The sequence below is a fragment of the Nerophis ophidion genome, linkage group LG10, assembly GCF_033978795.1.
Source record: "Nerophis ophidion isolate RoL-2023_Sa linkage group LG10, RoL_Noph_v1.0, whole genome shotgun sequence".
Lineage (NCBI taxonomy): Eukaryota > Metazoa > Chordata > Actinopteri > Syngnathiformes > Syngnathidae > Nerophis > Nerophis ophidion.
Genome location: NC_084620.1, coordinates 58,704,578 through 58,722,077, shown reverse-complemented (window position 1 = coordinate 58,722,077; position 17,500 = coordinate 58,704,578). Strand labels below are relative to the sequence as shown.

General features: G+C 34.8%; 1 protein-coding gene and 1 long non-coding RNA gene across 4 annotated transcripts in view; one reads left to right on the top strand and one right to left on the bottom strand.

Moving 5' to 3' along the window:
• pfkfb3 (6-phosphofructo-2-kinase/fructose-2,6-biphosphatase 3) overlaps positions 1–3,949 on the top strand; it is a 53,095-nt gene extending 49,146 nt beyond the window's left edge. For both annotated transcript variants that reach the window (XM_061914228.1, XM_061914227.1), the window contains exon 14: positions 3,107–3,949. In XM_061914228.1, coding sequence (XP_061770212.1) covers positions 3,107–3,160 — 54 coding nt within the window. In that variant the 3' untranslated portion in view covers positions 3,161–3,949. The remainder of the gene's footprint in view (positions 1–3,106) is intronic.
• LOC133561062 (uncharacterized) overlaps positions 2,998–17,500 on the bottom strand; it is a 23,492-nt gene continuing 8,989 nt past the window's right edge. For both annotated transcript variants that reach the window (XR_009808562.1, XR_009808563.1), the window contains exon 3: positions 2,998–3,197. This is a non-coding gene — a long non-coding RNA (uncharacterized LOC133561062). The remainder of the gene's footprint in view (positions 3,198–17,500) is intronic.

Below are 17,500 nucleotides of genomic sequence, written 5' to 3'. Positions count from 1 at the left end.
GTGTATATATGTGTATATGTATATATGTATGTATATGTGTATATACATATATATGTATATGTGGGTATATATGTATGAATGCAAATGTGTCTATATATGTTTGTATGTATATGTTTATATATTTGTATGTGTATATGTATATGTGGGTATATATGTATGAATGCCTATGTGTATATATATAATATATATATGTTTGTATGTATATGTTTGTGTATATAAATGTATGTATGTAGTATATGTATGTATATATATATGTATGTACATGTGTGTAAAAATATGTATGTATGTATGTATATGTGTAAATGTATGTATTTGTGTATATGTATAATTATATATATGTATGTGTATATATATATATATATATATATATGTATGTATGTGTATATAATTACATGTATGTATATGTGTGTGTGTGTATATATATATATATATATATATATATATATATATATATATATATATATATATATATATATATATATATATATATATATATATATATATATATATATATATATATATATATATATATATATATGTCTTGATTGGATTATCCGGAGAATAGTGCTCGATACCGTGGTAGAGCGCAATATGTAGGTGTGGGAAAAAATCACAAGACTACTTCATCTCTACAGATCTGTTTCATGAGGGGTTCCCTCAATCATCAGGAGATTTTAATGGAAGCATTCACATACAATGGTTTATATAGAGCACAGAGTGGGTGGGTACAAGCAGGCGTAGGGTGTGGTGATTGGCTCATGTGTTACCTAGGAGGTGTTTCCGCCTGTGGCGGCATGTTGAAATGATTTCACTGCGCTTGTTGAGGGATGATAGCTCTGGATGATATATAATAAACAGTTTCTCTTTTAAGCATAAGTTGCATCTTTTATTACCACTGTTGTAAGGTGTGCTGGATGCAAGAATTTGCCATGTTATTGAATATTCAACATTATTGTCTTTGAGGTTCCAAATGTGTTTGCTGAGTTCGGTAGAATTCTGCAAAGTCTGGTTTCTAAAGGAGGCGTTGTGATTATTCCATCTTGTTTTGAACGCTCCTTCGGTTAATCCTACGTATAATAAACCCAACTAAATCCGAAATAGGAAAAATCAGCAAAATAATCCTGGACAGAATCAACGCAAAAATCAAGGACAAAACACCACTCAACCAATGGAGAAATACAGCAGCAGTAATCAAATGGTTCAACAACATCCAAGACAAACAACAACACAACTTTATCTCCTTCGACATCGAAGAATTTTACCCTTCCATCACGCAAGACCTACTGACCCAAGCACTAAACTTCGCCTCGGACTACGACTCAATCACAGGCAACGAAAGAAACATCATCATCCACGCAAAGAACTCCATACTCATCCACAACAGTACACCATGGCAAAAAAAGAACAATTCAACATTTGACGTTACTATGGGGAGTTTTGACGGAGCAGAAACGTGCGAACTCGTTGGGAGTTTCCTCCTCTCCCAGCTTGCTAGCCTCAACCTGAACCTTGGTATTTACCGTGATGATGGACTGGCAGTGTGCCGCGCCTCGCCAAGGAGCAGCGAGAACACCAAGAAGCGCATATGCCAAATCTTCAAAGAAAACGGCCTACGGATCACGATTGAAGCCAACAAGCAAACCGTCAACTTCCTCGACGTCACTTTCAACCTGAGAAATAACAGCTACCAACCATTCACGAAACCCAACACAACACTCCAATACGTGCACCACGACAGCAACCACCCACCCACCACCACCAAAAGAATACCTACCGGAATTAATAAAAGGCTATCGATGCTGTCATCCAGCAAAGCTGAATTGGACCAAGCAACCCCCCCGTACCAGAAAGCACTTGATGAAAGCGGATACAACTTCACCCTCACCTATGAACCCACCCCAGGAAACCAACCAAAAAAGACCAGAAAACGAAACAACATCATCTGGTACAATCCGCCATTCAGCAAAGACGTCTCAACCAACATCGGCCGCAAGTTCCTCACTCTGATCGACAAACACTTCCCCAAAGGCAACACCCTAAGAAAAATATTCAACAAGAACAACATTAAATTGAGCTACAGCTGTATGAATAACATGCAACAAATCATTTCAAACCACAACAAAGCAATTGCAAAAGGACTGCCTACCCCCAGACTAAACGACTCTGAAACCAATAATGAATGTAACTGTCGCAAGAAACCTGATTGCCCTCTCAACGGAAGGTGCCTTCAGACATCAGTCGTTTACCAAGCAAAGGTAATACGCAAGGACATTAACACATCCGACACGTACGTAGGATTAACCGAAGGAGCGTTCAAAACAAGATGGAATAATCACAACGCCTCCTTTAGAAACCAGACTTTGCAGAATTCTACCGAACTCAGCAAACACATTTGGAACCTCAAAGACAATAATGTTGAATATTCAATAACATGGCAAATTCTTGCATCCAGCACACCTTACAACAGTGGTAATAAAAGATGCAACTTATGCTTAAAAGAGAAACTGTTTATTATATATCATCCAGAGCTATCATCCCTCAACAAGCGCAGTGAAATAATTTCAACATGCCGCCACAGGCGGAAACACCTCCTAGGTAACACATGAGCCAATCACCACACCCTACGCCTGCTTGTACCCACCCACTCTGTGCTCTATACAAACCATTGTATGTGAATGCTTCCATTAAAATCTCCTGATGATTGAGGGAACCCCTCATGAAACAGATCTGTAGAGATGAAGTAGTCTTGTGATTTTTTCCCACACCTACATATATATATATATATATATATATATATATATATATATATATATATGTGTGTATGTATATGTATGTGTGTATATGTGTGTGTATATATATGTGTGTGTATATATATGTGTATATGTGTTTACATATATATGTGTACATAAAAAAATATATATATATAAAAAAAAAAAAAAATATATATATATATATATATATATATACATATTTTTTTTTTAAATCATCACCCCCATACTTATAATTTCATGTAGTAATATTTCCATTGTAGTGTCTGCGTATTTTAAGTTTCGGTGTATTTGTGTCTTCATCTTAATGTAAGTGGTGTATTTGTGTGTGTGTGCAGGACCTGAGGAGACACTCCTGTGGTCGCCATGACGTCCCTCAGACCTGCCAATGAGGAGACACTCCTGTGGTCGCCATAATGTCCCTCAGACCTGCCAATGAGGAGACACAGTTCAGTCAAAAGGAGGACGGGACAAAAAGACTTTGACAACAAATGGACGACATATTAACTTGTCATGACTTGTCGTCTGAGGAATTCCAAAGATATCATTCAACAATCATCACTGTCATGCCTTCTTGTCATTAGTTCTACTGTCATTCAATCAACATGATTGGATTTCATTATTTTGCTGTGTGAGGGCGGAGTTCAAGTAAAATGATTTTGCACTTTCAGGATGCGTTTTGACATGTTTGATGTCACACTGTCTATGATGTTTCATGAAAGCTGGGCGCTGCCAAAGAGTGCCTGTAGAGCTTGTTTTGCAAGCCTATTACTTTACATATTTATTTGATCACATCATATTCCCACATATTTATTTGATGACATCATATTCCCACATATTTATTTGATGACATATTCTCACATATTATTTATTTGATCAGCTAACACCCACACATCTCGTTCAGGAGCTAATAAAGTAGCACTCATAAGAACATGTTCTTAAAAGAGTTAAGCTGTCATGTTTGGCTACGAACAAATGTACAAACTTCTATTTTTGTCCTGCTAACAAGAAAAATATGATAAGAAGTTGTAAATAAGTTAACTTTCTACCAACATGGAGGCCCAAGGAAGAAGAAAGAGACTTCTGGACTTGGTTGGAGTTAAGTTACTACTTGAAATGTCTTTTTTGTAAACTGTTTTATGAAATATTTGTTGTGTGGACCAATAAACCTCTGGAAAATACTCCGTGTTGCGTGTTTCTCACCTGTGACTGCACACCTGGCGTGGTCACATGGTATGTATGTATGTATAAGTGTATATGTATATATGTGTGTATGTATGTATATGTGTACATGTATGTATGTATAAAGGTATGTATGTATATTTGTATATGTATGTATAAAGCTGATTAGCTTTGTATGTAACCAATCAGATGGTTGTGTGGGCGGGACAATGCTTGCTGCTGAGACAGAGGCAGAAAGAAGAGCAGCTTGTGAAGACTTCTGCTTCCAAACCCATTCGGTATGCCCGCGTGCCGAACAGAAACCCCCGTACTGAAACGGTTAAATACAAATACACATACCGTTACACCCCTAGTGTGTGTATATATAGGGGTGTGTATATATATATATATATATATATATATATATTAGTATATGTGTATATGGATGTATGTGTGTGTATATGGACGTATGTATATGTGTATGTATGTATATGTGTAGTTATGTATGTATATGTATGAATGTATATGTGTATGTATACATGTATGTGTATGTTTATCAATCAATCAATGTTTACTTATATAGCCCTAAGTCACTAGTGTATGTGTATATCATATGTATGTGTATATTAGATTAGATTAGATTAGATTAGATAGTACTTTATTTATTCCATCAGGAGAGTTCCTTCAGGAAAATTACAATTTTCAGCACAATCCCATTCAAGATCAGACAAACATTACTGGGAGACAGAACAGGATCGCTGACGGGTCTGCCGGCTTCCAGCGCCCCTTACAAAAAAGATGAGATACAGGTAAACAAGGGAGGGGGGGATGGGAGAAAAAAATAGAAGATTAAAATAAAATAAAATAAAAATCGGTCTTAGCCTGGGACCTGGAGAGGGGGTGCAGACTGAGGCCAAGGGAAAAAACAACAACTCATAGCCATAGTACACATCCCTCTTACATGTGTGTAAGAGGGAAACATCAAACATCAAAGAACACAGAGGACATTAAAGACATTAAAGCAGCAGATACAAGCAGACACTTCTACATACAGCTATGAATAAAAACTAAAATAAACATATCCACTGTGGTGGCTTCTGCGGTGTTCCACGCCATCGTCCGCTAGGGTGGAGGGGGCATGGCCAGAGACAGGAGCAGACCCAACAAAGCAACCAAGACAGCCGACTCCACTCTCGGCCAGTGTCCAGTCCGCATGGATGAGCGAGGATACGTCCAAGCTGACTGAGGTGTCCGACACCTGCTCACCCAGCCAAGACACCGCGAAGACTCTCCGTCCCAGCGCTCAGTGCCAGCTCTGCAGTCCTGTCCCCTCATCCGCATCTCCTCCAGTCCCTCCAAACAGAGTCCGGTGTGGCAGACACCCAGCAGCTGGTCTCCATGGCCAAAAGGCTCCCGGGAGGCAGATCCAGAAGTCCCCCAAAAAAGCACCACAGAGGTCACGAAAGTGGCACCTCTTGTCACACAGTCCCAAAGAGTAAATGTATGTGTATGTGTATATATATATGTATGAAAGTATATGTGTACATATGTATGCATGCCTATGTGTATATAAATATGTATGTATGTATATGTGTATGTGTATGGCTATGTATGTATGTATATATGTATGTATATAAATACGTATTCATGCATATGGATGTATATGTATATATTTATGTATGTATATGTGTATATAAATATGTATGTATGTATATGTGTATATGTATGTATGCATATGTGTATATATATGTATGTATGTATATATGTATATGTATGTATATATGTATGTATATGTGTATATATATGTATATATATGTATGTATGTGTGTATATATCTGTAAATGTATATATATGTGTAAATGTATGTATATGTGTGTATATATACATTCATATACACACATATATGTATTTATATATATATATGTATGTGTATATATATATGTATGTACATATGTATGTATGCATATATATATATATACACATGTATGTATATGTTTATCTGTATGTATGTATGTATGTGTATGTATGGATGTGTATATATATGTATGTATGTATATGTGTATATATCTGTATATGTATATATATGTGTAAATGTATGTATATGTGTGTATATATACATTCATATACACACATATATATGTATATATATGTATGTATGTATATATGTATGTATGTATATGTTTATCTGTATGTATGTATGTATATGTATGTATGTGTATGTATGGATATGTGTATAAGTATGTATATGTATACATGTATGTAAATGCATATACGTATACATGTATGTATATGTATATACATGTGTATATATACATGTATGTATGTGTATAAGTATGTATATATGTATACATGTATGTATATGTATATATGTGTATATATACATGTATGTATATGTGTATGTATGTATATATACATGTATGTATATGTATATGTGTATATATATATGTATGTATACGTGTATATATACATGTATGTATATGTGTATATATATATGTATGTATACATGTATGTATGTATATGTAGGACTTCCCAAACATTTCTCAACACTCAACTAGGGTTGTACAATATACTGCTACCAGTATAGTACTGATATACTAAGGAATCATATTTGCTACTATACTAATATAATACAGTAAGTTTCTCACATGTACCCTTATCACTGGAGGACGAGGAATAACTAAACAGTTTCCAGGGTCATGTTGGGTTCAAAGCCAGTGAATAAAAATGGGTTTTAAGAAGGGTGTTGAAAGTAGCCAAAGAAGGGGCGTGTCTCACATGGTTCCAGAGTTTGGTAGCGGTACCACCAACGTATTGGTATGGCTCCCAAACGCTCCACTTAAACACCATGTGCTGCTTTGCTTTGAAGAGGAGGCGGCCAACAAACACCAGGTAAGAAAGTACAAAAGTCATCCTCGGAATGATGAGTGGATTGCACCACTTGGACCTGACCAAAGTCCAGGGCAGCCAAGAACCAGGCAGAGGCCCATGTGGGACCACGCGGGGACCACACAGTTAGTTGGAATGTGAGTCCATTGTCCATGGCTGATGTTTCCTCCTGTGGATTACACACCAGCGCTCACTCAGTTCTTTGTGGGACAATTAAAGGTCAAACACGGGCCAGGCCAAAAAAAAAGAAAAAACTCTCAGATTTGGAAACTTTTTCCAGGAAGCTTTTGTGACATTCAGGCTTGTAGCAACTTTTGACAAACCAAACAAAGTCTTTGCCAATGTTACACCTCTGCTAACTGTCGGGGGAGGGGGGGGACCATTCAACCCCCGGGGGGTGACCATTCCACTCCGGTGGGGTGACCATTCCGCTCTGGGAGGGTGACCATTCCACTCTGGTGGGATGACCATTCCACCCTGGGAGGGGGGCCATTCCACTCTGGTGGGATGACCATTCCACCCTGGGAGGGGGGCCATTCCACTCCGGTGGGGTGACCATTCCATTCTGGGAGGGTGACTATTCCACTCTGGGAGGGTGACCATTCCACTCCGGTGGGGTGACCATTCCACCCTGGTGGGGTGACCATTCCACTCTGGTGGGGTGACCATTCCACCCTGGGAGGGGCACCATTCCACTCCGGTGGGGTGACCATTCCACTCTGGGAGGGTGACCATTCCACTCTGAGGGTGACCATTCCACTCTGAGGGGTGACCATTCCACTCTGAGGGATGACCATTCCACTCTGGGAGGGCGACCATCCATTCAGAAGCGTTCTCCATTCCCAATCCAGACTTTAGAAGTAGCAGTTGTGTGATGGACTACATTCTTGCATGATGGACTACATCAACAACTGTCATACATTTCTACTTCACTTCACAGAAAACTGCAGTATCCAACATACAAGTACATCATGTACATCATCATCTACTTCATCATCTACATCTAAATCATCACCACCTTCATCATCATCCACATCAACATGATCTAAATCCTCATCATCATCACCATCTACATCATCATCCACATCAACATCTACATGATCTAAATCCTCATTACCACCATCTACATGATCATCTACATCACCATCTACATCATCATCTACATCATCATCCACATCAACATCTACATGATCTAAATCCTCATCATCATCATCATCTACATCATCATCTACTTCATCATCTACATCATCTAAATAATTACCACCTACATCATCATCTACATCATCATCCACATCAACATCTACATGATCTAAATCCTCATCATCACCATCTACATCATCATCTACATCACCGTCTACATCATCATCCACATCAACATCTACATGATCTAAATCCTCATCATCTACATCACCATCTACATCATCATCCACATCAACATCTACATGATCTAAATCCTCATCATCACCATCTACATCACCATCTACTTCATCTAAATCATCTAAATCATTACCACCTACATCATCATCTACATCATCATCCACATCAACATCTACATGATCTAAATCCTCATCATCACCATCTACATCATCATCTACATCACCATCTACATCATCATCACCATCAACATCTACATGATCTAAATCCTCATCATCATCATCTACATCATCATCTACATCACCATCTACATCAACAACTACATGATCTAAATCCTCATCATCATCATCATCTACATCATCATCTACATCATCTAAATCATCAAGTACAGCATATTTAAAAAATTGTTTTGGTATTTTATATAACAATTTATATTTTGTCAAAACATTCTACATATACAATTATATTTTATATATTTCTAAAGCATCTTTTTTTAATATATTTTCATATTTTTTATATTATATTTTATATTTTGTCAAAGCATAATATACAGGTCCTGTTCATATTATTAGAATGTCATGAAAAAGTTTATTTATTTCAGTAATTATATTCAGAAGGTGAAACTTACATATTATATCAAGTCATTACACACATAGTGATATATTTGAAATGTTTATTTCTTTAAATTTGGATGGTTAGTACTGACAATTACTGAAAATCCCAAATTCAGTATCTCTGAAAATTAGAATATTAGTTACGACTACTACCAAAAAATATTTTTTTAGAAATGTGGGCCAACTGAACAGTATGAAGATGGAAAGTTTCAGCATGTACGGCAATCAATACTTAGTTGCAGCTCCTTTTGCCTGAATTGTGGCATAAAGTCGACCAGTCTGTTGCACTCCTCAGGTGTTCTGAGAGCCCAGCTTGCTTTAATAGTGGCCTTCAGCTCTTCAGCATTGTTGGCTCTGGCATCTGGCATCTTCCCCTTCACAATACTTTTCTATGGGGTTAAGGTCAGGTGAGTTTGCAGGCCAATCAAGAACAGGGATACCATGGTCCTTAAACCAGGTACTGGTAGATTTGGCACTGTGTGCAGGTGCCAAGTCATGTTGGACAATGAAATCTTCACCTCCATAAAATTGGTCCGCGCAGGCAGCATAAAGTGTTGTAAAACTTCCTGGTAGACTGCTGCATTGACCCTAGACCTCAGGAAACACAGTGGACCAACACCAGCAGATGACATGGCACCCCAGACCATTACCCATTGTGGAAATTTGACACTGGACTTCAGGCCACGTGGATTCTGTGCCTCTCCTGTCTTCCTCCACACTCTGGGACCTTGATTTCCAAAGGAGATACAACATTTACTTTAATCTGAAAACATATTTTTGGACCACTCAGCAGCAGTCCAGTCCTTTTTGTCTTGAGCCCAGGCGAGACGCTTTTGACGTTGTCTCTTATTCAAGAGTGGCTTTACACAAGGAATGCGACAGCTGAAGCCCATATCTTGCATACGTCGGTGCGTGGTGGTTCTTGAAGCACTGACTCCAGCTGCAGTCCACTCTTTGTGGACACATTTTTGAATCAGTTTTGTTTGACAATCCTCTCCAGGGCGCGGTTATCCCTCTTGCTTGTACACTTTTTTCTACCACATCTTTGTCTTCCCTTGGCCTCTCTATTAATGTGCTTGGACACAGGGCTCTGGGAACATCCAACCTCTTTGGCAATGACCTTTTGTGTCTTGCACTCCTTCTTTGAAGTATCAATGGTCATCTTTTGGACAGTTGTCAAGTCAGCAGTCTTCCCCATGATTGTGTCGTACAGAATCAAAACGAGAGGCCATTTAAAGGCTTTTCCAGGTGTTTTGAGTTAGTTAGCTAATTAGAGTGTGGCACCAGGTGTCTTCAATATCTGACCTTTTCACCATATTCTAATTTTTTGAGATGTTGAATTTAGGGTTTTCATTGGTTGTCAGCTATAATCATCTCCTTTTTGGCAAAAAAAATTGAAATGTATCAGTCTGTTTGGAATGAATGTATACATTCTACAAGTTTGACTTTCTAAATGGAATTAATGAAATAAATCAACTTTTTCATGATATTCTAATAATATGACCAGCACCCGTACATATAAAACTATAATATATTTGATATTTGTCAAAGCATATTTTAAATGTTTTTATATATTTTTCATAGTACATTTTATATTTTGTCAAAGCATATTACATGTTTTTTTTATATTACATTACATTTCTTTAAAGCGTATTCTACAATCTTATACATATTTTTAGTATTAAGTATTTTGTCAAAATTTATTCTACAATTTATATATATTTTTTTATTGTTATTTTTTTTAATGTTTGTATTTCTATTCATCATCTACATCAACATCTACATCAACATCTACATCGTCATGTACATCATCAACATCTACATCATCATCATTATCTACATCATCATTATTATCTACATCATCATCATCTACATCATCATCATTTACATCATCATCATCTACAGCAAGAAAACCTCCACAATGAATACAACGGCAAGAAGCAACAAAAAGACAACAAAACAAACCACCTGACCTACTTTATCCAAGCGGAGGTAAAATTAAATTCAACTAAACTGCACTAAAAAGATGTTGAATATTTATTAAAGTCGTTTTTGCTACCAAATATTGATAGTCCATTTTACTTTACTGTGATGTTTGTCAATCTATTTAGTCATCATTCACCTTCCACTTACAAAATACTACAACCATGAAAAATATCTTTATTGTATTATTACTATATAAACATATATATGTATATACATATATATATAAAATACTACTACTAATAATAATACTACTAATATAATACTACTAATATGATACTACTATAGTACTTCTACTACTATACTACTACTAATATAATACCACTACTATAATACTACTACTACTATTAAAATACTACTAATACTACTACTAAAATAATACAACTAATACTACTAGGAATACTACTACTAATATAATACTCCTACTAATATAATACTACTAATAATACTACTACTAATATAATACTACTACTAATATAATACTACTAGGAATATTACTACTACAATAATATTAGTAATATAATACTAGTACTAATATAATGCTACTACTAATATAATACTACTAGGAATATTACTACTACAATAATACTACCACTAATAGAATACTACTAATACTACTACTAACATAATACTACTACTAATATAATACTCCTAATAATACTACTACTAATATAATACTACTACTACAAATATAACACCACTAATACTACCACTAATATAATACTACTACTAATATAATACTACTAGGAATATTACTACTACAATAATACTACTACTAATATAATACTAATAATATAATACTACTACTAATATAATGCTACTACTAATATAATACTACTAGGAATATTACTACTACAATAATACTACTACTAATATAATACTAATAATATAATACTACTACCAATATAATGCTACTACTAATATAATACTACTAGGAATATTACTACTACAATAATACTACTACTACTAATATAATACTAATAATATAATACTACTACTAATATAATGCTACTACTAATATAATACTACTAGGAATATTACTACTACAATAATACTACTACTAATATAATACTACTAATACTACTACCAATATAATACTACTACAAATATAATGCTACTACTAATATAATACTACTAATAATATAATACTACTAGGAATATTACTACCACAATAATACTACTATTAATATAATACTACTAATACTACTACTAATATAATACTACTACTAATATAATGCTACTAGGAATATTACTACTACAATAATACTATTACTAATATAATACTACCCCTAGTATAATGCTACTACTAATATAATACTACTACTAATATAATGCTACTACTAATATAATACTACTAATATAATACAACTACTAGTATATTGCCACTACTAATATAATACTACTACTAATATAATGCTACTACTAATATAATACTACTAGGAATATTACTACTACAATAATACTACTACTAATATAATACTACTAGTAATATAATACTACTACTAATATAATACTACTAGGAATATTACTACTACAATAATAATACTACTAATATAATACTACTAATACTACTACTAATATAATGCTACTACTAATATAATACTATTAGGAATATTACTACTACAATAATACTACTATTAATATAATACTACTAATACTACTACTAATATAATGCTACTACTAATATAATACTACTAGGAATATTATTACCACAATAATACTACTACTAATATAATACTACTAATACTACTACTAATATAATGCTACTACTAATATAATACTACTAGGAATATTACTACTACAATAATACTACTACTAATATAATATTATATTACTGCTTGATTTGGCCAAGGTTGAACATTATTATTGTCAAATGCTGCCTACAAGACAAGTGTATGCATTAGAATAGTATTATTACTACTAATATAATACTAGTAAATATAAATAAAAGAACCATGTGCACTCAGTCATGTTGCATGAGAGAAAGCAAGAAGGCAGAAAGCCAGCGATGGATGACAAGAATGTTTCCCAGCAGAAAGCCAAATGACAAAGGCCAGCGATGAAGCTCTCGGACATCATGAAGAGAAAAAGCCTCCTGTCAGGTAAGTACAGAGCACCTAGCTTTAGGAGGGCAGCAAGGAGCGGGGATTATGTCCCGCACGCAGCCAATTGTGTCACCTAAGGCCCAATGCTTGTTTAAGGCCTAATCCTCTTACGCAACAACACCAAGTCCTGCTGGGAACTGACCACAACATTCACCTGACCACAACATTCACCTGACCGCCAGATTCACCTGACCATAACATTCACCTGACCGCCACATCCAACTGACCATAACATTCACCTGACCACCACATTCACCTGACCACAACATTCACCTGACCACAACATTCAGCTGACCACAACATTCAGCTGACCACCACATTCACCTGACCACCACATTCACCTGACCACCACATTCACCTGACCATAACATTCACCTGACCACAACATTCACCTGACCACAACATTCACCTGACCGCCACATTCACCTGACCACCACATTCACCTGACCACAACATTCACCTGACCACAACATTCACCTGACCACAACATTCAGCTGACCACAACATTCAGCTGACCACCACATTCACCTGACCACCACATTCACCTGACCACCACATTCACCTGACCATAACATTCACCTGACCACAACATTCACCTGACCACAACATTCACCTGACCGCCACATTCACCTGACCGCCACATTCACCTGACCACCACATTCACCTGACCACAACATTCACCTGACCATAACATTCACCTGACCGCCACATTCACCTGACCACAACATTCACCTGACCACAACATTCACCTGACTGCCAGCGTCTCTGAACTGTCCAAAGCGCTAAATAAAGTATTTCAATACTTTTTAAAAAAAATATATTATAATTTTTTATATATTTTTCTACCTTATATTTTGTCAAAGAAAATTCGAAATATTTAAAAATTATCTTATATATTATAATATATATATATATATATATATATATATATATATATATATATACACACACACACACACACACACACACACACAATTATTATATTTTGCCTAAGCATAAATTAAAAATAGTTTTGATATGTTATATATTTTTATATTATAACATTTTATAGTTTGTCAAAACATTCGACATATATAATTATATTTTATATGATTCAAAGCATATTTTTTTTATTTATATTTTCATGTTTTTTATATTATATTTTGTCAAAGCATAATAAACGTATAAAACTATAATATATTTGATATTCGTCAAAGCATATTTTAAATGTTTTTATATTTCATATATTTTTATAGTACATTTTATATTTTGTCAAAGTATATTTCATATTTTTTTATATTACATTATTATATTTCTCCAAAGCATACTCTACAATCTTTTATACATATTTTAATAGTATTTTGTCAAAGTTTATTCTACAATTTATATATATTTTCTATTGCTATCTTTTTTTAAATGTTTGTATTTTTATTTTGTCCAAGCAAATACTAAAGTTGTTGGTCCTAAAGCTTAATAGAGTAAAAAGTATCAAGACCACAGTAGGAGACCAAACCAATCAGAGCGCAGCGTTCAGTATGGTGGCCACTGATTGGCTCAGCCTCAGGAAGTGTTACTAAATGGGATTAAAAGAGTGTTATTTGGTTGAAAATGTTGTTTAGGAGTTAGTAAAAAGTTGTCATGCTGGAGTTGTAAGAATATTTCATTTTGAATGAACTCTTCCTACTTTGCCACAATTTATGGCTGCCATGATTGCAGCCTCCAGCACTCCCGCCACCCTGAGAGGGAACAAGCGGTAGAAAAATGGATGGACGGATGTTTGGAAGCAATGAACGGTGATAAAGGAGGGGATGACTGTGCTGACAAGCAACATAAAAAAAGCCATAAAAGCTGACCTGCTGGATTCCAGTCCCCCCCCCCTTCCACCACAGTGCAGCTGAGAGTGCACCCGCGAGAGGGACAAGCAGTAGAAAAATGGATGGATCATATAATATGACATAATATAATATAGCATACTTTACATAATACAGTATAATATAATGTATTATATAATATATAACAATGTGAGTTTAGTTTTGCATACAATTTCGTTGTACAATGACAAAGATATGTCCTATTCTATAATATAATATAATACAATATTATATTATATATAACATAATGTGATATAACTGTAATATAATGTGATATAATATAATATAATATAATATAATATGATATTATATAATATATGTGTGAGTCAGGATGACTGTCACAAAGTTCTTCCTGTTGTGAAACCTGATAATACAATAATACAATATAATATAATATAATATAATGACTGTCACAAAGTTCTTCCTGTTGTGACAGCAGATGACGTATGACGGAACATTCTGGCGCCACAAAGTGAAACTCTCACTGACCTCATCGCTTGCACAAGCACACACACACCCTCAAATACTACCAATGCTAATATAATACTACTACTATTACTAATACTACTACAACAATAATACTAATACCAATATAATACTACCAGTATTATTGTAGTAGTATTATATAAGTATTATTATTATTATTTTTAGTAGTAGTAGTATTATATTAGTAGTAGAAATACAATACTACTACTACAATAATATTACTAGTAGTTTTATTGTAGTCGTATTAGTAGTATTATATTAGTAGTAGTATTATATTAGTCATAGACTACTACTAATTCTACTACAATAATGCTACTAGTAGTAGTATCATTGTAGTAGTATTATATTAGTATAATAATTATTATAATAACAATACAATGATACTACTAATAGTATTATTGTAGTAATATTATATTAGACGTAGTATTATCAGTAGTAGTCTACGACTAATATAATACTACGACTAATATAATCCTACTAATATAATACTCTTATTACATTACTAGTAATATAGTACTACAAATATAATACTACTAGTAATACAATACTATCAGTAATATAATACTACTGATTCTGAGTGTTGTGATGCAAGAGCAGAAAAAGTCCATTTGAGACACTTGAGTGTTGCAACTATTTTACTTCTGCTTTTCTCTCTAGTCCACTCTAAACATTATTATTATTATTATTCAATCAATCAATCAATGTTTATTTATATAGCCCTAAATCACAAATGTCTCAAAGGACTGCACAAACCACTACGACTTCGACATCCTCGGAAAAACTCACACCCAGTGGGACGTCGGTGACACTGATGACTGTGAGAACCTTGGAGAGGACCACAAATGTTTTATTATTGTCTAGTCCACTGTAAACATTATTATTATTGGCTACTACAACATCCACATCTATATGTACATCTATATGTATATATATATATATATATGTATATATATACTAGGGGTGGGCAAATTAGTGCGTTAATTATGAGTTAACTCATCAATCTATTAACGCCGACAATTATTTTATCGCACATTTGCGTATGTTGTTTACATGCTTTTATTTTGTTCGCCTTTTCTTAACAAGATGGCGTCGCCCGGCGTCGAGGGGCTCTTGGTAAAGATGCAACATTTGGCAAAAATACCGGACAATTCTGCAAATTTCATGGCTGGCTTACAGCGTGGTCACTCCGGGATCACTTACGACCGCCAGACAATTCTGAACGTGGATAGATCGGGCCGTTTTGGACTGAATGAGGCGTGCTTGCTAGACCGGCTAGCTAGCATGGGAATACTTTGCCAGCTACATCCAGCGGCCTGTGAAGCAGCGGAGTATATGTGTTGTCTGTCTATTTATGAATAATGCAGACCAGGAGTGTTGGCTGAGTTCTTAACGTTTGCTTTCAGAGCGTGCATATCACAACATACAAGATGCCGTCATGGCGACACAACATATACCGGGCTACCGCGCATACTCGTCACTCCTGTTGCATGCTGGGTAGGGTAGTTCTTTTTTCCCAGGCTCATAACATCACAATATAGTACCATGTATATGCGTTCAGTTTATCAAAGCACCAAGCAAACAATCGGAAAATTCCCATCATATCAATTCCTAGATATGGTCATAATTATTTTAAGTGCACTACGCAGAATAAACACAACATTATTAATATTGCTACTACGGATAATTTGATCAAAAATTCCCTAAAACAGCCCACTACCTATAATATAGGTTTTTTTAAACATAAGATCCCTGATAAAAAAAATGTTTCTGCTGTTACCTCAGAAATTGCCTGTTCAGATGTTATGATTGTGGCTCAGAGATTTGTATGTAGATTATATTTATTTTCCATAACAAACAGGATAACTTAAATACCCTGGCAGTGGCAATAAGCTTAAATGTTTGTATTTACATTTTTGGAGTTGATTTTCATAAAATATGCTATTTAACTGCTACTGTTTAACAAGGACTGATTTAAATTGTGTTTGCACAACAAATGTTTTGGCGCTTTTGTTCATGTGGGAGAATATTCCAATAAAGGTGCACTACACACTACTTTTGAATTCATTATTGGGCTTTACGTATACAATGCAGTTAATCGCGATTAATCAGAGAAATAGTGCGATTAACTTCGATTAAAATTTTTAATCGTTGCCCAGCCTTAATATATACACATACATATATACATATATACACACACATACATATACATACATATATATATATATATATATATATGTATGTGTGGGGGAAAAAAATCACAAGACTACTTCATC